This window comes from Palaemon carinicauda, chromosome 7, assembly GCF_036898095.1.
Source record: "Palaemon carinicauda isolate YSFRI2023 chromosome 7, ASM3689809v2, whole genome shotgun sequence".
Taxonomy (NCBI): Eukaryota; Metazoa; Arthropoda; class Malacostraca; order Decapoda; family Palaemonidae; genus Palaemon; species Palaemon carinicauda.
Window position 1 is genome coordinate 150438579 of NC_090731.1, and position 22215 is coordinate 150460793.

At 41.5% G+C, this 22215-nt stretch overlaps 1 protein-coding gene across 1 annotated transcript in view; it reads right to left on the reverse strand.

Moving 5' to 3' along the window:
- Positions 1-22215, reverse strand: part of LOC137644064 (ubiquitin carboxyl-terminal hydrolase 30 homolog) — an 87304-nt gene that overhangs the window by 19828 nt on the left and 45261 nt on the right. Inside the window, exons 3-4 of the mRNA XM_068376967.1 lie at positions 15406-16268; positions 13028-13225 (exon numbers count right to left, since the gene is read on the reverse strand). Coding sequence (XP_068233068.1) covers positions 13028-13225; positions 15406-16268 — 1061 coding nt within the window. The remainder of the gene's footprint in view (positions 1-13027; positions 13226-15405; positions 16269-22215) is intronic.

Below are 22215 nucleotides of genomic sequence, written 5' to 3' on the forward strand. Positions count from 1 at the left end.
ACCAACAACTTGACTAGACTTCAGAAACTACCTTTGCCCCTTATAATAAAAAAACTGCAACCTTACTAAAACTAACCACCTAACCTTGCAGCATAGATATAAACAATCTATCTAGACTGAGAGAACCGTACCACAAGACGAATCTAGACTGAGAGAACCGTACCACAAGACGAAGTCCTCAGACAATCATAAAAACACAAACATTCATACATGCATACAATATAAGGTTGAGTGGGGTTAGTAACTCCTTTGCCTAATACAGAAGCCGCAGATACGTATGGGCCCAAGGTATAGCACTTGCCATAGTCTACTCTCACCTCTCTGAGGTAATGAGAAGCGAAGACAGAGTTGCTCCTCCAGAAAATTGCATCCATGAATAGCCTAACTAACATATTTTCCTGATATGCCAGTGAGGCAGCAATGGCTCTCACTTCGTGAGCCCGTACTTTCAACAGGGCGAAGTGTTCCTCCTCACATAAGAGGTGGGCTTCCCTAATATTTTCCCTCAGGAAAAAGGACAAAGCGTTCTTTGACAGGGTTTTTTGTGGATCCTTCACTGAACACCATAACAAGTTGGATGCGCACCTCACGTTCTTAGTGTGAGCCAAATAAGCTTTGAGGGACTTAACTGGGCAGAGGAGTCTTTCCTGCTCTTGACCCACTAGGTTCGTGAGGTTAATGACATCAAACGTCCTAGGACAGGGTTTCGAAGGGTTCTCGTTCTTGGCGAGAAAGTCGAACCTTAAGGCACAAACCGCTCTATTCTGATTGAAACTTACCCGCTTCTCAATCGCCTGGACCTCGCTGACCTTTTTGGCATTCGCTAGTCATAAGGAAGAGGGTTTTCTTTGTTACATCTCGAAGAGAGGCTTGCGAGATAGGTTCAAATTTCTTGGAGCACAGAAACTTAAACACCACATCCAGGTTTAAGAGTACCTGTTTCGTCGTCTCAAAAGACCCAATGAGGTCCTGCAAATCTTTATTTTGGGACAACTCTAGGCCTCTATGCCTAAAGGCAGTCGAGAGCATGCTGCTGTATCCATTGATGGTAGATACAGCCAGCTTAGCATCCTGTCTGAGGTACAATAAGAAGTCTGCAATCTGGCTCAGAGAGGTAGTGGTTGAGGAAATCTTGTGCCGCCTGCACCAAGCTCTAAAGGTCTCCCACTTAGATTGGTAGACTCTTTTTGAAGAGATCCTCCTTGCTCTGGCGATAGCTTTCACCGCTTGTGCCGAAAAGCCTCGAGATCTGACAAGCTTCTAGTCAGTCTGAAGGAAGTCAGCTTGAGAGCAAGGGGGTTTTGATGATACCTCTCGAAGTGGGGCTGTTTGAGAAGATCTGGACTTGCCGAAGTCTTCTTGGGAAGTCCATCAGCATGCCCACCACTTCCGTAAACCATTCCCTTGCAGGCCAGAATGGAGCCGCTAGGATCATTCGTCCCGAATTGAGGAGAGCGAATTTCCTGATGACCAGATTGATGATCTTGAATGGGGGCAACGCATATATGTCCATCCCCGTCCAATCCATCAAGAAGGCGTCCATTGCTACAGCTTCCTCGTCCGGGACTAGGGAGCAGTAGTTGGGGATCCTCTTGTTCAAGTTGGAGGCGAAAAGGTCTGTTACAGGTCTGCCCCACAACATCCAGAGACTGACAGACTTGCGGGTTGAGAGACCATTCTGTGGGAATAACAAGTCTCTTCCTGCTGAGCATGTCTGCCCCGATGTTTCTTTGCCCTTGAACAAACCTCGCTCGATAAAAACTTTCTTGATCCAAGAGATCGGAACGAAGGCGTCCTTGATCTCGACAAACGATTCGACTAGTGTCATTACGAAGTCCTAGATTCTCATGTTCAATGTCATGCCTCATGCTAGATCTTCGATGTCGAACGTCCTGTAAGACGAGGTGCCGATCGTCCTGTAAGACGAGGCGCCGATCGTCCTGTAAGACGTGGCGCCGATAGTCCTGTAAGACGTGGCGCCGATAGTCCTGTAAGACGTGGCGCTGATAGTCCTGTAAGACGTGGCGCCGATAGTCCTGTAAGACGAGGCGCCAATAGTCCTGTAAGACGTGGAGCCGAGCGTCCAGGAAGGTGTGGCACCGATCGTCCTGTAAGACGTGGCGCCGAGAGATTAACAGAGCGAGACGCTGAACGTTCTAAAAGACGTGGCGCTGAGCATCCTGGTGTGAGAAGAGACTCTTCTTGTTGACAGGAAGACCCAATTCTTCTGATAGGCTCAACGTTATCTAAAATCCTTCATGAAGATCTTAAGAAGGAGCTCTGAGAAGCCAAGCGTCCAGATACAGGGATGCTCTGATTTCTCTCGAGTGCAGTATTCTGCTACATTAGGCAAAAGTTTCGTGAACATTAGAGGGGCGGAGCTGAGACCAAAACACACGGCTCGAAACTGATCCATTCTTCCCCCTTTCCTCCTTGTAAACAAACCTCAGATAAAGTTTGATTGCATAGCCTGCCACTTAGACTCCTCTCTAGATCTGGGAGAGAGATTTGTTGGAGCTAAAATTAAAGGAGGTTTCCCTATAACAGGAAATTGTAAACCTCCTTCAGAAGATGTACTGACCAAAGGTCTGCTCCCCTTTCTCCAAAGATTGCCAGAAGTTGTGTAGTCTGGCTCTACTGCCTGGAGACGAAAGCAGTCAAACTCTGCTTCACCCTGTGACCAGGCTGACACGAGTCTTATATAGTTCATGATTTCGATGTCTCCATGGAGAACTTTGACTTCTGAACGAAGGCGTTAAGAGCATTTACGTCCAGGACCGGACAAAAGACTCCCTCTCCCAAAAGAGAGACATTTGATGTTGCAAAGTCGGTTAGGCAGAAAGGTCTTATCGGAGTAAAAAACAAAGGAGGATTCACTAGGAAAAGGATTTCGCATCCATCCTTTAGTAAAAACACGGACCAAAGGTCTGTTCCTCTCCTCTCCCAGGCTCGCCAGAAGTAGTTAAGTCTGGATCCTACTATTGTTTGTGAGGTTAGAGAAAAAGCATGCAGAAATTTTCTTGCTGCTTAAGACACCAACACCTATCTTTGACCAACTCTTGAGGGAGAAGAGAGAAAGAAAAAAGGAAAGGTGAGTACCTCAATTATGACTTCTGATTTCAAAATTATCCAGCCTCATTGCCTGTATTCCTTAAGAGACTCAGCAATCCACCAAGGGGGCTGTAAAAAATCTCTGTGGGGCTGCCACAGGGTCTTCGACCTTAACGTGGCTAGACCTCCACCCTTGCTATCCTGGCCTACCTGATAAGGAAGCTCGCATTATAGGTTTCTGTTTTAAGAATTAATAATTAATATATTCTCAACATTTATTTATCTCAATATTTCCTTTCCTCACCAGGCTATTTTTTCCCTATTGGAGCCTCTTTTTTTCCAACTAGGGTTGTAGCTTGCTAGAAAAAATAGTAATAATCTCGTACCAGATACAAGATCTAGAGTCCAGTTATTCAGAGGAAAAAAGAAAGTTGTCTTTCCTTGGTCCTTCTGAGACTCTAACCAGTCTCCCATCATCCTTAAAGCTCCATTAATGACCACGTGAAAATTCAGAGGGTGGGGAACGTGGAGCAACAGAACTTAGGATCTTCTCCTTCTGTTAATCTCAAATAATTCAACAGGAGAAAAGTGATCACTAATGTCATCCTTTGACAAAGATCTTATAAGACGAGGCGGTGATCGTCCTGTCGTCCTGAAAGACGAGGCGGCGATCGTCCTGTCGTCCTGAAAGACGAGGCGGCGATCGTCCTGTCGTTCTGAAAGAACGAGGCGGCGATCGTCCTGTCGTCCTGAAAGAACGAGGCGGCGATCGTCCTGTCGTCCTGAAAGAACGAGGCGGCGATCGTCCTGTCGTCCTGAAAGAACGAGGCGGCGATCGTCCTGTCATCCTGAAAGACGAGGCGGCGATCGTCCTGTCGTCCTCCTGAAAGACGAGGCGGCGATCGTCCTGAAAGACGAGACGGTGATCGTCCTGTCATCCTGAAAGACGAGGCGGCGATCGTCCTGTCATCCTGAAAGACGAGGCGGCGTTCGTCCTGAAAGACGAGGCGGCGATCGTCCTGTCATCCTGAAAGACGAGGCGGCGATCGTCCTGTCATCCTGAAAGACGAGGCGGTGTTCGTCCTGAAAGACGAGGCGGCGTTCGTCCTGAAAGACGAGGCTGCCGATCGTCCTGAAAGACGAGGCGCCGATCGTCCTGAAAGACGAGGCGCCGATCGTCCTGTCTTGAAAGACTTAGCGCCGAGCGTTAAGGCAAAATGATCTTCATTATGCCACTCGGCGCATTCGGTTCCAACCAGAGGGTTCATATGGCCGACTGGCGCTCTGGGACAAAAACCGTGTCTATGTTGGTTCGTAAGCATTGATATCATCAGCGAATATCTATGACTTATAGTATTGCCATTATCAGCAAATGTGATGCAATGCAAGACTCTAAAAGCAGTGTAAGTAGCTTAACGTCCAACGCTCTTTGCTTTCCCATGGCAAGGGCAAGCATTCTTGGGAACGTGAACAGGAACGCTCGCGAGGACGTTTGCTCGTGAGCTAATGCCTCTCGTTTCCTTTCGCCAGTCGACGTTCCTTCTCCCATGGGCCGGGGAGCTTGGAAGAGGTCTAAGGCTAGGAAAACGACGTCCACTGTGCTGAATGAATTCACTGCCCTAATTTAGCACTGAAACTTACACTTTTAAACTCTTACACAAAAGACCATACAGTAATTAGTCCTGCCCGTTGTGAGAGAACTTATTCTGCTGCCACGGGCTTGAATGAGAATGCAATATCGTCTCTAGTACTTGCTATATAAATTGTAACAAAATATTTTTATAAAATATTAAACTGACATTTCCATAATAAAATAAACTTTCAAACATACTTACCCGGCGGTCACATAAAAATAACCACTGGGCAAGTGTTGAGTTTAAAAATAAATGTTGAACACACTCACCCGGTAGTTACATATAACCATGGGTAAAAATAAATGTCATAATTACCTACCCGGTAGTTACATACAACCACCGGGAAAGCTATACGTTAAATGATTAAAATGAACAGAAATAGGAAAACAAATGTAATCAACAATAAATTCCAAGGGTTTTCAAAAACAGTGATTTCTTATGATAAAAAAAGAACAGATATAGCAATAACGTATCTATATATATAAATGTAAACAACCCTTAAATCTTGAAGGTTCCCAAAAAAAAGTGATTTGCCACACTTTACAATTGGAACATAAAAATGAATATACAGTACAACTAAAGCTAGAATTCCCAATATCGAAAAGAACGCTACCAAGGCATGTTGGGACTGCATCGATTGTAAAGAGAATTACACAGCGTAAATTAACCATACGCTAGTTCTATTTAATCTATGAAATTAGATCGATGATTTAAAGAACGAATACCAAATGGACAAATATTTTCTTTAAAATTTTACATTAAACGTTAAAAAACTTATAAAAGATGGAATTCTTTCCATTCTTTACAAGAAAAAGCAAATAAAGAGAATTTGCAAGTCATACAATGAATATACAATGTAGATTGCGTCACACGACTGGGATGTCATAGAGTTGGCGGAACGTATTTCCGCCATCAGGTTTTAATTCTTTGCACCTATTATATAGTGCACATAGAAAACCCCTGCAACCCATACAAACTGTGAGGGTCAACCGACACTTTCGGTAACCTCACCTTGCATACATCACTCGCACATACACAAATATTAAGTTTTTCACTCATGATAAACAAAGCAAATAGTACAATAATAATAACAAAACACGATTGCCAAATCCCTAAATCAGTGTACTTCACCAAACGAAGTCCAAAACAGCGAAGAAGGGAAAGCGATTCGAAAAATGTTATTTTCATTAGTAAAATAAATTTTTGAATATACTTACCCGATAATCATGTAGCTGTCAACTCCGTTGCCCGACAGAATTCTACGGAAGGGATACGCCAGCGATCGCTATACAAGAGGGGGGTGTACTCACAAGCGCCACCTGTGGCCAGGTACTGCAGTACTTCTTGTTGACACCACTTCAATTTTTCCTCGGTCCACTGGTTCTATGGGGAGGAAGGGTGGGTCAATTAAATCATGATTATCGGGTAAGTATATTCAAAAATTTATTTTACTAATGAAAATAACATTTTTCAATATTAAACTTACCCGATAATCATGTAGCTGATTCACACCCAGGGAGGTGGGTGAAAACCAGTGTACATGTATATCAAGAAGCTAAGTATCCCGTATTTCATATTATCAGTTATTCAAAATAACAATGAAATTACAAGTACCTGGTAAGGAAGTCGACTTGAGCCATTACTCTGCCTTAAATAAGTTCGTCTTCCTTACTGAGCGCAGCGTTCCTCTTAGGAGGCTGAACAACTCTAAGGTGCTGAAGTATCAAGGGCTGCAACCCATACTAAAGGACCTCATCACAACCTTTAACCTCGGCGCTTCTCAAGAAAGAATTGACCACCCGCCAAATCAACAAGGATGTGGAAGGCTTCTTAGCCGACCGTACAACCCATAAAAAGTATTCAAGAGAAAGGTTAAAAGGTTATGGGATTATGGGAATGTAGTGGCTGAGCCCTCGCCTACTACTGCATTCGTTGCTACGAATGGTCCCAGGGTGTAGCAGTACTCGTAAAGAGACTGGACATCTTTGAGATAGAATGATGCGAACACTGACTTGCTTCTCCAATAGGTTGCATCCATAACACTCTGCAGAGAATGGTTCTGTTTGAAGGCCACTGAAGTAGCCACAGCTCCCACTTCATGTGTCCTTACCTTCAGCAAAGCAAGGTCTTCTTCCTTCAGATGAGAATGTGCTTCCCTAATCAGAAGCCTGAATAGTAAGAAACTGAGTTCTTAGAACTTGGGAAAGAAGGTTTCTTGATAGCACACCATAAGGCTTCTGATTGTCCTCGTAAAGGTTAAGACCTTTTTAGATAGTACCTAAGAGCTCTAACTGGGCAAAGTACTCTCTCCAGTTCATTCCCCACCAAGTTGGACAGGCTTGGGATCTCGAACGACTTAGGCCAAGGACGTGAAGGAAGCTCGTTTAGCAAAAACCGAGCTGCAAGGAACATGTAGCCGTTTCAGATGTGAAAACAATGATCCTGCTGAAGGCGTGGATCTCACTTACTCTTTTAGCTGTTGTCAAGCACACGAGGAAAAGAGTTTTTAATGTGAGGTCCTAAAAAGAGGCTGATTGGAGAGGTTCAAATCTTGATGACATAAGGAACCTTAGGACCACGTCTAGATTCCAGCCTGGAGTGGATAACCGACGTTCCTTTGAGGTCTCAAAAGACCTAGGGAGGTCCTGTAGATCTTTGTTGGTGGAAAGATCCAAGCCTCTGTGGCGGAAAAACCGCTGCCAACATACTTCTGTAACCCTTGATCGTAGGAGCTGAAAGGGATCTTACTTTCCTTAGATGTAACAGGAAGTCAGCAATCTGGGTTACAGTGGTACTGGTTGAGGAAACTGCATTGGTCTTGTACCAGCTACGGAAGACTTCCCCTTGAGACTGATAGATTCTGAGAGTGGATATTCTCCTTGCTCTGGCAAACGCTCTGGCTGCCTCCTTCGAAAAGCCCCTAGCTCTTGAGAGTCTTTCGAAAGTCTGAAGGCAGTCAGACGAAGAGCGTGGAGGTTTGGGTGTACCTTCTTTACGTGAGGTTGACGTAGAAGGTTCACTCCTAGAGGAAGAGTCCTGGGAATGTCGACCAGCCATTGCAGAGCCTCTATGAACCATTCTCTCGCGGGCCAGAGCGGAGCCAATCCACGTCAGCCGTGTCCCTTTGCGAGAGGAGAACTTCTGAAGTACCCTGTTGACAATCTTGAACGGCGGGAATGCATACAGGTCGAGATGGGACCAATCCAGCAGAAAAGCATCCACGTGAACTGCTGCTGGGTCTGGAATCGGAGAACAATACAACAGGAGTCTCTAGGTTATCGAGGTAGCGAACAGATCTATGGTTGGCTGACCCCACAGGGCCCAAAGTCTGCTGCAAACACTCTTGTGAAGGGTCCACTCTGTGGGGATGACCTGACCCTTCCGGCTGAGGCGATCTGCCATGACATTCATACCGCCCTGAATGAACCTCGTTACCAGCGTGAGCTTTCGATCTTTTGACCAGATGAGGAGGTCCCTTGCGATCTAGAACAACTTCCACGAAAGAGTCCCTCCCTGCTTGAAGATGTAAGCCAGGGCTGTGGTGTTGTCAGAGTCCACCTCCACCACCTTGATAAGCTGGAGGGACTTGAAGTTTATCAAGGCCAGAAGAACCGCCAACAACTCCTTGCAATTGATGTGAAGTGTCCTTTGCTCCTGATTCCATGTTCCCGAGCATTCCTGTCCGTCCAAAGTCGCACCCTAGCCCGTGTCTGATGCGTCCGAGAGGAGACGGCGGTCGGGTTTCTGAACAGCCAAATGTAGACTTCCTTGAGAAGAAAGCTGTTCTTACACCACGCGAGAGAAGACCTCCTCTCTTCGGAAACAGGAACTGAGACCGTCTCTAGCGTCATGTCCTTTATCCAGTGAGCAGCTAGATGATACTGAAGGGGGGGGAGGTGGAGTCTCCCTAACACGATGAACAGGGCCAGCGATGAAAGTGTCCCTGTTAGACTCATCCACTACCTGACTGAGCATCGGTTCCTTCTCAGCATGCTCTGGATGCATTCTAGGGCTTGGAAGATCCTTGGGGCCGACGGAAAAGCCCGAAAAGCTCGACTCTGAAGATCCATACCCAGGTAGACAATGGTCTGGGATGGGACGAGCTGAGACTCCTCAAAATTGACCAGGAGGCCCAGTTCCTTGGTCAGATCCATAGTCCATCTGAGAATCTCCAGACAGCGACGACTTGTGGGAGCTCTTAAAAGCCAGTCGTCTGACGGAGCCGGACACAAGATCATGGTACTGCTGCACAGTCTGTGAACTGTCAACCATGGGGAAGCGAGGAAGTACAGTGACAACCCGAAGCTGTCTAGACTGTCTGGGTCGTATAGACAACTCCTTATCGGGTTGCTGAGGTTGCCGCACTGCGTCACAACAAGTCACTTCTGCTGGTTGTTGAACGTCTTCCCAGTGACACACTGACTCCGTAAACAAAAAATCCTCTAACAAGGACTAAGCTTGGACTGCATGTCTTGCAACACAGCTCAAGGTCTATGGGAGCAGGTGTGGTAACAGACGGGGTTAGCGACTGAAGTGGAACCATTACCTTCCCTGGAAGCATGTTATGCTTAAATAAAAGTCCATAGGAGGCTACACAGCTAAAGGCTCCTCTCCAAATGACAGAGTCCTCAAGGGAATATCAGAAGGAGGGAGAAAAGCACTTTCTCATCTACAGGGACCATATCCGAGAAAAGCTAAGTTCTCTCAGTGAGGGTTTCACTGGTGCAAAAGCAGCAGACTAGAAGGCAACGTTATGAAACTGCTTGACAGTCTAGTGAGTTGGCAACAACCAAAGATGTGTGACTGAGAAGCATGCGGTAAGGTATGCAGAGCATGCTGTATGTAGAGCATGCTGTATGCAGAGCATGCTGTATGTAGAGCATGCTGTAAGAGAAGCAGAGCATGTTGCATGGCGTGTAACATTTCTCAGAAATTCCATGACCAGTGCTAGATTGAGTAATATCGCATTACTGTCCATTGAAAGTGCACGTGCCGAGGGAATTGATTTAGACTGTTTTGTTGATGAATTTGATAGCCGGCATGATAATCGTAGAATTAAGCTGCACTAAATATACGATCTATAATCTACTTCACCTCAGGACAGGGAAACTCGCCCTGTTGGCAACACTGCATTACTTCATGCATGCTTGCATGGGGTTTTAATATCAACATAATATTTACATTACATTCATAACTCATGATTCATTTTTGTTTTGAAGATATTTTGCCATATTTGCGATTGTTAAAAATATATTGCAAGGAATACATATATATTTTTTTATTTAAGTAATACGAATAACCTCCATTATCATAATGTTTGTGTAGGCATACATGTATATGATTACAAATGCAAGTTATGAAAGTAATGAGGTGTTATTATTGTCATTTGTTATTTCAAAGTTGAATGGGAAGAGGCTCAAGTTGAGGAAAAAGTGGCAGATGCATGCGTTGAGGTGGCTGACTCATAGCATGAGGTTCCTGCCTCAAGAGTTGCGCTTGCCTCAAGGGTTGAGGTGGCTGCGCAGAGAGAGGCTCTTGACTCACGAGTTGAGGTTCTTGAGGTGTGAGCTGCGAGAGTTGAGGTAGAGGCTGCGCAGAACGCAGTTCCTGTCTCACGAGTTGAGGTTCCTGAGGAGCTAGCCTCAAGAGTTGAGGCTCTCGCCTTGAGGAAAGTTGAGGTAGCAGCTGCGAGAGCTGAGGTGGCTGCCTCAAGGATGGTAGAGGTTGTCGTACCTCAAAAGGTTGTAGCCTCAAAGATGGTCTAACTGCAAGAAAATCTTGCCTCAAGGCATAAGACTCCTGCTCCCATTGTTGAGGTTGCCTTAAGGAAGGTTAAGGTTGCTGCACAACGCTGGTAACTGGCAACTCCGAACGCGGTAAGGTAGCTTGAGGAACCTCAACTTCGTACGCCTGGCAGACTGGACTGCGGAGAGGCGGAGCGCTCGCAGGAGGAGGTGTAACCTTCTCAGCCTGAAACTCACGCATTAAGACCGCAAGCTGCGACTGCATGGACTGCAGCAAAGTCATCTTGGGATCAACAGACGATAAGGTCTGTTGAGGCAAAGCCTTAACAGAAGATGAGGTCTGTTGAGGCATCGCCTTACCTCTCTTAGGAGGTGTGCAGTCACCTGATGACTGCGGAGAGTCAGAGCTAACCCAATGACTGCATCCGGGTTGTTGAACTCTAGAGGTCTGGACTTTACGTTTAAGAGGTCTTGAGACCTGAGTCCAGCGTTTTCTCCCCGAAATTTCTTCTGCAGACGAGCAAAATAAGGGCTCATTCGTCTGCGGGTGGGAGTGACGGTCTCTGTAAGACACGCCCGCAACCACCGAGGATACTTCTGTGCGCCGATCAAGGCCTGCCGAACCCTTTTGCCCTTCGACATTGCTTCTCCCCTGGGCTTGGGAGCTTGCAAGAGGTCCCGGACTGGGAGGACGACTGGCACGCACAGAAGTACCCTCACGCACAACACTGACACACTTTGCGCTAATCACTTATCACTTTTGATTTTCTGTTTGCACTTATTTCACTGAACTCGAAACTTTAAGTGGTTTGTACCTGAAACACGCAATTCTATCCTTCCTTAAAAGTTAGTAATTGCGAAAACAGAATTACAATGTAACAGAAAAATCTAATGAAAGATAAATAATTCAGTGGCTGGAAAGAGACTAAACACTAGATCAAATAAACTACGTTTAAAATCTCTCACCGCATAAAGCTTGAGAACAAGAATAAAACTCTAGAAACGTTTACCTTCTTCCCCTAAAGAGACTAGGGAGAAGAGCAAAAACGATAACAACGTTACTCGCTTGAACGAAACGTTTATCCAGCTCTCTCTCCCTCCGTCTCTATCTCTCTCTCTCTCTCTCTCTTGACTTAGAACCTGAGAGAAGAGCCCAATCATATATATCGTTAAAACATATTATTGTTAAAGGAAAAAAACTGAAATATTTCCCAAAAATAAAAAGTTCCTTTATTAGAATTAAAACCATTAAGCTAAGAAAGAATGAACAAAACGCTAGAAACGGTTACTCTTACTGCAACGTGACACCGTGAAAATTCTCTCTCTATCGTAACGATAGAGCGCAAGTTGAACGTTCTGAACGTCAACAACTGCAGAGACAAAACAAAACGTTAGTTCAACTTTGAAAACAGTACGAGACTATCAAAGAAATTCTTTCAAAAACATTAAAATAGCATAATATGTTAACAGGTAAAACCGAAATGACGGGCTCAATGTTAATTAACTTCGGTACCAAGAAAAGACCGCCTACTATTAGGAAAGGTCGAATATAAACAAATATAAAAATTAATTTTAATAAGTTTATAATAAAAGGAAGTTAATCGAAGAGGCCTATAAAAGGCGGAGAGACAAAAAAAAAATCTATAACTTTTGTTAAGCAAAATTAAGAAAGAGAGTCTATACTCTCTTAGACACCAACACTTCCGTCTAAGGGAAGGGTCGGCCATTTAAAGGTGAAAGAGAGTTCATACTCTCTTCGTCACCATAATTAATCAAATTAATTCCAAAAGCTAGCTAAGCTAATAATAAAACTTCCTGAATAGCGAAAGCTGAAATCTTAGAGCAATACTTCACCAAAAACCGTGAACAAGACTCCAAAATTATAAGCATATCCATGAACGTCTTGCCGGAAGCACGACAGAGGAAAAATTGAAGTGGTGTCAACAAGAAGTACTGCAGTACCTGGCCACAGGTGGCGCTTGTGAGTACACCCCCCTCTTGTATAGCGATCGCTAGCGTATCCCTTCCGTAGAATTCTGTCGGGCAACGGAGTTGACAGCTACATGATTATCGGGTAAGTTTAATATTGAAAAACTCTTAATAGTGGACCAACGATGTTTTCGATCCAGCAGGCAGAGATGAACTGAAGTATAGAACACGGGAATGATTCCTCGTACCACCCTGTGACGGGTGTAACAACCTACCTCCCAACCACCACAAGGCGGTTGCCTTGTTTTGAAAAATTCTGCCGAAAGTTAGAGATATCAGCTATATATATATATATATATATATATAACTGCCAGGTAAGTACTATTCATAAAAATTAAATATTGTATTAAATATTGAAATATGAAACTAAGGCAATCCTGAACAGGTCCAAAATTCAAAATCTCTGTGAGCTTTGAAACAGTCAGCAAACATAGCAAGTGAATAGGTGGAACAACTAGTTATTAATGGACCTATGGGAACAATAAATACATGTATTGACTTGCAACTATTATAGCATTTTTTCTTCAACTGAAGAAAGATTTGTCTTGGGTTTTGTGCGAGACAGCCATATGTAAAGCAATAGGTTTGGGGCACAGATCATAAAAATACCTTTCCAATAGTAAGTTGCTTAGTAAATGATGTCTTGACATTAACTCCAGCTTTCTTCGAGCAAGCATCGCAGGTTACATCACTTACTTTCTCTTGAGTAATATAAGAATCAAGTAGTTCTTGTAATGTTACCTCACTCCAGGGTATGGATGGTAATGAGAGAGATAACGATTCAAAACTTGTCCATTGAGCAGGATTCTGAAAATATTTCAAGTGAACAGATAAGATCACATAATACTATTAAACACCCCTAATATGATCAAGACTCATTTCAATACTAAATTCTTTCAATATGTAAAGAAAAAAAATCCTGTTACGTAATTATTCCTAAAATAATTCTGTACAGTATACTGCATCTGCATGCATTTTGAAATAGGAATTCTTCTGAAGTACAGGTAGAGGAAGAATGAAGGTTAAAGATTAAAAAATAATCTAGAGATAATTTACAAGACAAAATAATTAGGATATATGTGTCCTGAAGAATGATGACTGGCCCAAGCACAATAAGTTATTGGTCAAGGAATTACCTAGTCTAAATCATCCAATTAAGGTGGGTAAAAGAGCAAGAATAATTATAAAAAAAATTCTTAGAAAATTAGATGGAATGAAGTCTCTCAAACAAGAACCAATCTATGCTGTGCTTTTACTGTAATTATTAGGAAAACTTTTGCAAATGAAAAGACAAGGAATTGGATGTATAAGAATTGGTCTTAAAACTCAATAGCTGGGACAAATAGGTCATTAAGCTTTTTAGTTAGAAAAAAGATAAGTTCCATCTGAAAAAAAAATCCCCTTTAATTTACCATTTAAATCTGTCAGAGAATATAATTAAAAAAAAAAGAATCATTAATATTTCTATTAGATCATGTTTCCAAAAGCATTCTAGATGTTCCCTCATGAATCAGTAGTTTTACATGGTTAGGAAGAGTATAGTCTAATACCATGTGATGTCGAAGGAGATCCAAATTATTTCTCCTACTTTACCTTTTATTTGAGTCACTCTTTAGGTAGACATGTTTTCTAACATTTACCAAACAGTAATTGCTGGCATATTAAACCATCAATTTGAAAAGCTATCACTGTTCAAAACACTATGTCTATTTGAACTTGCAACGATAAGCTACCAATGCTAATAACTGTTGGTCTACACTCAAGTCTGTGTATTACTGATGCTGTAATTCTAATAAGTGAAATCTTAAATTTTCACATTCCTAATATAAAGTCAAATATCAAGTGTAGTTCAATGCAGGCTAAATGAGCATAAGTGGTGAAAGGGAAAGTTGATTAGAGGCAATGAAATTTACCATACAATAGTGACATAATGACTGATGCAAAACTATTACAGTTTATTACTGGTAAGAATTCTTGACTTACACAAGCAAACACAAGGCATTTTCTCTTCCTTTACTTGACCAAATTAAGCAATGAGGATGGCTAAATTGTTCTCTACATATTTCATTACAATTTCACTTGTAGAGTGAAAATTTTTCCCATTTCTTAAAATCTACTGTTCCTCTACTTTGATAAGTTGCAGGGATACAGAATATGCAATAATTTACTGTCATATCCTCTTCCTCTGACTATAAGTATTAAGTATTTATCATTAGTCTTTATAATAACCATTTTAAATTGAAAAGAGTACTAGACATAAAACAATACAAAATAATTTCACATGCGTGTACATTATAAAAGAAAATGAATTAAAATTGATATACTTATTTTTGGCTCTGTTTTTTACTCTATTAATCCAATATTCAAAGACAAAGAGAATGTGTACACACACACACACACATATATATATATATAGTATATATATATATATATATATATATATAAATAAATAAATATATATATATATATATATATATATATATATAAATATATATATATATATATATATATATATATATATATATATATATTGTATATGTATATGTATATATGTATGTATGTATGTATGTACTGTATGTATGTATATATATATATATATATATATATATATATATATATATATATATAAAATATATATATATATATATATATATATATATATATATAAAATATATATATATATATATATATATATATATATATATATATTGTATATGTATATGTATATATGTATGTATGTATATATATATATATATATATATATATATATATATATATATATGTATATATATATATATATATATATATATATATAAAATATATATATATATATATATAATATATATATGTGTGTGTATATATATATATATATATAAATTAAATGAAGAGTCAAAATATGGTACAGGTATCTAATCTGCATAGACTAAAATCATAGATAAATTTCTACCAATTCACTGATAACGTGCAAACAATAATTAAGTACTCACTTTATATCCACATAATGTACACTGCAACTGACTGGCTAAGTACCCTTGAAAAGGATTATCATGAAGCTTATTTTGGGTCTTGACATCTGTTTTTTTGGATTTCATACGAGGTATAGTATTATATCCTCTTCTTTCACCCTTATCTTTCAAAAGAGGAACATTTCCCATACAACCCACGTCCGATTTAAAAAATGTATAAAGTGTTTCTGGCTCTTCGCTTGTAAAAGTTTCTTCCATATCACACTTGCTATCAACTTCACTACTCTGATCTGTGATAATTGAACTGTCTTCAATAGTATTATCACACTTAAGAGTGTTCAAGCTGGTTTCACTAATTTCACTCTCATGTCCAGGGCTACTCCAGCCATTATGATGCCCATTGAGTACAATATCACTTTCACTGGCCCCATTTTCAATGTTACCATTGGATTTACAAACATCTAGGTTAAGGTCATCCTCTACTTGAGCATTATTCGAGTCTGGCATGGCAAGGTCTCTTTGGATGGGTTCGGGACATGCACTAACTCTACTTAAAACCCCACTGGTGTTTGAAACCTGGTTTTCAGATCTCACTACATTACGTTTTGTTTCTCTCTTTTTGCTCCAGCAATCAGATCTAAAGACAACACCAACACCACCCATATGAAATGATTCAGCACCATCTGAGTTTATCCATGACACATCCAAAAGGGATGGCATGGCTGACGAATTCAATAATTCTTCATCTATGGTGGCAGTTAGAGCATGGAAGAGTTCGTGGGCATCTTGCTCTTCAGAGGAGATAACCCATCCATGCCCTCTTAAAGCACACATAACTTCGCCAGCACATGCATCACCTTTATGATCATCTCCATTGTTGAGCACTACCAAAAGTTAAACAACATAATTAGCTAGATGAATGTGATTCAGTAACTAGGAGGCAAAAAATAAAGCCACAAGTTTTCTTAAATTGAAAGATGCTCTGGACAAATCAAATTCATTATTTCATCTACAGAATACATGTGAAGCAAACACTGAAAACTCTTAGAAATGAATTACTGTACTGTATAATGAAACTACAGAAATAATGAAACTAAAAATTTTTTTTAGGTAATTTGTATTTTTTCCAGCTATACAAACCTGGGTCCTTCATTTAAGGATATGTTTTCAGTGCGAGCTGGAATGGACATTAAAATTCTCAACAAGGTAGTTAACGAGAGGAGGGAGCAAAGTGAAGGGGACCTGGGCCCTTATCTGTCAAAGTATCTTCATTTATGACCTATCGGCTCAGGGCTGAGAGGGGTGGTTGAGGAGGGAAGATTAATATAAAGGACTCAGATTTGCATAACTAGGAAAAATACAAATTACTTTGAAAATTTGTGATTTGCTCCTACATAGATACAAGCCATCGTCCTTTATGTAGGGAGACTCACTACTTGATGGGCCAGCAGTCCCCCTAGAACCAAACTGGTAGGTTCTTTTTCTTCCCTGGAAATGTTAATCCACCTTGTCCTGTACAGGAGCGAAGGAGATGACTCCAGCAACCATAAATCTGTCTACCAATGGGATGAAGAGGCAGATGGGGCCTGGCATGTCCAAAAAGATTGGTACATGATCAAAGGAAGGATCCCTCAAGGGGTATTGCAACCTGAAATATGTCTACATAAGATGACCAAAGGGTTGGTACATGTTCCACCATCTTCACCCTTGTCTAGGGAGAATGGAAGAGAACTTTTCTAGGATCTAGAGAATGGAGATGAGAAGTGTAGTTCACCAGCATTAAGTCAGATCCAGCAAGTAACGCTTTGACTGCTTCATCCCTAAGATAGGGGCAGCAAGAATGGAGGAAAAGAGCTAGTTATTCTGCCCCCATTCCAGACTTAAAACTATACATTACCATAGACAAGATGTTTACTTCTCCTATAACTGTTCCTTGCTAGCCAACAGGAGAGACCTTTGTAAGTCGCCAATGCTGTAGCAAGAGAAGGGAGGTACTAAAAAATGGTCAGATGCACAGGTACTAAAAGTACTCATCCTTCAAATCCATGGAGGGCAAGAATTTTTCTTCAGATGGAATTCTTAGAGTGCTTCCTTTCAACATCCCTCCTACCTTTGTCCACAAGGCCAGGGTTCTCAGGAATGTTGGAAGAACGGATGAGTACTCTATCGGCAAAAGAGAAAAAGTAGGGAATGCGGTTCCCTTCTTCATCTGCCCTACAGCCAAGAAGAACCTCAGTTGCTTCCAGGAAGTTGTGGGAGGTCCTGCCATGGTCTAGGAAAGGCAGGGAGGCCTTCCTTACAAACCACATACCGAAGAGTTAAAAAATGACAGAGCCTCTTCTGAGGAAACTTACCCGAGACATGGCGCTGGCTTCACAGAATGGCCCAGGGGAGGAGAAGGCGGGGCCATAACACTTGTGCCGCTTGGTAACTGAGGTAGCCAGTGGCTAAACACTAATCCATAACACCAGTCCTGCTTGGCTACCGGGTCACAGTTCCAGTCCCAGCTCCATGCATCTGCCCTGGGGGGGGGGACAAAAACACAGGGCTGTGGCCCTCTCAGGAGCCACCCACCCCTCCTAAAAGAGATGGTGTCGAAAGGAGCCCTTTCCTACTACTTTGTCTGACAAGCCCTCCTTGGTTTTTCATCTTACAAGAAATACCGAGTCGAAGGCCAAAGAGGGGCAGGTTCAAAGCCATGCCACAGGGTCATGCCCACAGCCTTTGCCTTGTGCATTAACCCAGAGGAACCGAAACACAAGGCCGTGGCTCCCTCCCCATGGGAAAGGGAGCCAGTCAGGTGCCACCCACCCCTTCTGAGAGAGATGGCGTCAGAGGAGCTCTTTCCACCAACTACGGCTGGCAAACCCCCTACTTTTTCAACTTAGAAGAAGTGACCAAGTTGGAACCCCAAGAGGATGACAAGGAAAAGGAGTTGGTGAAGGAAGAAGACTGCACATGTTCCTTCTTATTTCCAACCCTAACCTGAATCTCTGCAAGCAGAGGAGTTAAAGTTAATGACACTTTCCAAAGCGAAGAACCACAGGGGTTGCTTTAACAGGAACTACAACACTGAAGAATACTGTCACAGTGAGGGAAGTCACTTTTACAGGGAGCACAAGCCTCAGAACCCCCCAGGCAGAAAGGAAGAAGGGACAGGAGTGGTCGGATCTGGGAGAGGGCCGGAAAACAACCCCATGGCTTGAGGGCGCATCAGTTCAGCTGTACTCGATGCAGCCAGTAAACTTGAGTGAAAAGACTTACTATCGGTAACTACTGCACTTAGTTAACAATTTTAATGGCTGTTCCAGCTTGTGATGAAAAGATACCTATACATAAAGGACAATGCTTTTAATCCGTGTATGAACAACTGCTTTTACAAACCAAAATTATTTATTGCCATTGTATCAACATATCTAATGATTGATGGTAATGGATAAATAAGAATAACGTGTTCTATAGATACAAACTCCTTATTTTTCCTTTATGCCTACAATCTAGTTAAGTTAATGAAGTGATGGTTAAAGGGAGGGTCCCTTTGCTTCGAGATTAAGTATTTGCTTATACCCGTAGGATCCAGGAGAACTGTGTGTATGTAACTACTGGTAAATCAAAAGGAGAAAAGGTGACTCCCAGTCAGATACCGTACTTACAACAGAAGATACAACCAGACTGATTTTAAAAACATAAGTAGCAGAGGCTCCGATTTCATACACTAGTAGTTTCACTTGCTGTAACTAGCCCTTGCACACATTGTAAGCTTTCAGAATGACATACATAGCTAAAAATAACATAATCCTTATTATCTACTTTCTTTGCTGTCTTATATTAGAAGATCACCAGTTGAGTCTCTGGTTGTTTGCAGATAGTGTTAGATAGTGCCTATAAGACAAACCAAAAGATTTTGTGTCACTTTTGGGAGAAGACAAGAATAGAATTGTGAAATCATAACCTTTCCAGAATTGCAAAGCTTCACTGACAAGTCTAAAAAAATGCATATGCCAGAGCAATCTCCACTCGGTGTAGTTGAAATCTTTCAAAGGAAGGGGGTTGCCTATGCCATGCAATTTCACAGCAAGAAGAAAATAGAAGAGGGGCATATGACTGACTGGTTTGTATGAGAAAAATCTTTTATTTTTTGTACAAACCTATCAACTTATGAATGCCTTCAGGTGTCAAACTCGTTTCCAAACTTAAAAGAAGAGGTATCCAGCTTTGTTCTATGTAAATTCAGGCTATGAAGTCCCTGTTCTCTTACAAAAATGGAGGCTACACTAGGAAGTAAAAGTTAAAGAAAAGAAGGACAGCAAGATGGGAGAAAGGAAGCAGAAATGGAGTTAAAGTAGAAAGGTATAAAGCAGGTGCAGCTAGGGGTGGAGGAACACTGCAAAGATCCTCAAGTAATGTCTAGATTACACTGCTGCAGTGCCAGTGCACTGATCAAATTACTCATACAAGACTCGTACTAGAGGAATTAATAGGTAGTGAACAAACCAAATCTCTTCCTACTACATCAGTTACAGAAGACTCTCCACTTAGCCTAGTAAAGTCACGTATCATCTGCCAGGGATAGAAATTATTTGGGCAGCAGAACTCTTTAAAAAAACCCTTTACTGATGAGGAACTATTTGATAAGACTCCAAGCATGAAAAAATCACAGCCTCTCCCATCATTGCTATTAGAAACTACAGTGTAAAAGGTTTCTTGAGGAACCATAAGTAACTTTCCACAGGCTACATTATATTAAATTGCTTGCTTTTATTCAACCTCTCTCCTACACTTGCCTAACTATACAAGTAAATACACAGTTCTGACAATGTCACTACTTTACGATGATTCCCTAAATTCTATCAACTTCCTGCAGCCTTTGTTCAGAAGATTTTACATTGTCTTCTTTTATTTTGGTGTGTTATATATATATATATATATATATATATATATATATATATATATATATATATATATATATATATATATATATATATATATATATATATATATATATACAGTGGAACCTCTACATACGAATTTAATCCGTTCCAGAACCAACTTTGGATGTAAAAAATGTTTGGATGTCGAAAAAAAATTTTCCCATAAGAATACATTGAAATATGATATTTTAATTATAAAATAAATTTTTGAATATACTTACCCGGTGAATATATAATAGCTGCTGCTCCAGCGGCTCGACAGAAAACACACACAAAAACTCGCGAGCGATCGCTATGAAGGTTGCGGGTGTGCCCACCAGCGCCAACTATCGGCCAGATACCGCAGTGATACCTCGGTACTCGACCATAATCCGTTCGAGATCCGTGTTCGACCTCCGATTTGTTCGAGTACCGAATTTTTTTTCCCCATAAGAAATAATGGTATATATTCTATTCCGTTCCCAAGCACTCGAACAGGCCCAAAATATTAATAAAACGTGTACCTAAACAACAATAATTATCTAAATGTGTATGAAATTGGTCAGAAAATCCTATAAAACAATTTTAAACCATTTACTGTACTAAAATAAAACAATTTTAAACCATTTTCTGTACTGTAGTGAACATACCTTTGAGCAGCGGTTCGATGGCATACAGGGATGGATGTGGAGAGGATGGAAGGGGGAGGTTACTGCTTGGAAGGAGAGTCCCCTTCCATGATGTGGCGGGGTAGTTCTCCTTCAGGAGTTGTTTCTCTCTCCAATGAAAGGGTGGGCAGATCTATTTCAGGGGTTTCTTCTCTTCTTTGTCTCTTCTTTGGAGGAGAAACAGGCTTTGATGTAGCAGCTTTCTTTTCTTTTGTGAAAAACTGGTCTATTGTTAATTGTTTCTTCCTCCTCTGCAGTATTCTTCGAAAATGATACATGACACTATCATTAAACATATGCACTGCCCGGTTTGCTACTGCAATTTCTGGGTGGTATTTTTCAGCAAAAGCCTGCACATCTGCCCACTTGGAACAAATTTCATTGATGAGAGAACTTGGAACATCCTCCCTTACCTCATCCTCTTCTGAAGATTCCTGCTCCACAATCAGATCCTGCTGCTGTTGTTGTTGCAGGTGCAACAATTCCTCCACAGTCAACTCGGTAGAATGGCTTTCTACAAGCTCATCAATATCATCCTTGTCGACCTCAAGCCCCAAACTCCTGCCCATGACAACAATTTCCTCAACGACATCAGTGTCATCAGAAATTACAGGGGTAGCAGTGCTTGGACCCACCTCTGGTTGGAAACCTTCAAACTCCCTCTCTGTGACACATGATGGCCACAGCTTACGCCAGGCAGAGTTCAATGTCCTATAGGTCACACCTCGCCAAGCTTGGTCAATCATGTTAACAGAGTTGAGGATGCTGAAGTGTTCCTTCCAGAATTCCTTTAGGGTCAACTTCGTGTCACTGGTCACTTCAAAACACTTTCTGAAAAGGGCCTTGGTATAGAGTTTTTTGAAGTTTGAAATGACCTGTTGGTCCATGGGCTGGAGTATGGGAGTAGTATTGGGGGGCAAGAATTTGATTTTGATAAAGCTGTATTCTTCTTTCAAGTCATCCTCGAGACCTGGAGGATGTGCAGGAGCATTGTCCATAACCAGAAGACATTTCATTGGCAAGCTCTTTTCAATGAGGTAAGCCTTAACCTGGGGGGCAAACACTTCGTTTATCCACTCAGTAAAGAATTGTCTTGTGACCCAAGATTTAGTGTTCGAGCGCCACATAACTGGTAGTGCACTTTTACAAATATTATTTCGTTTGAACACCCGGGGGTTGTCCGAGTGGTACACTAACAAGGGTTTGATCTTGCAATCGCCACTTGCATTTGCACACAGCAACAATGTTAGCCT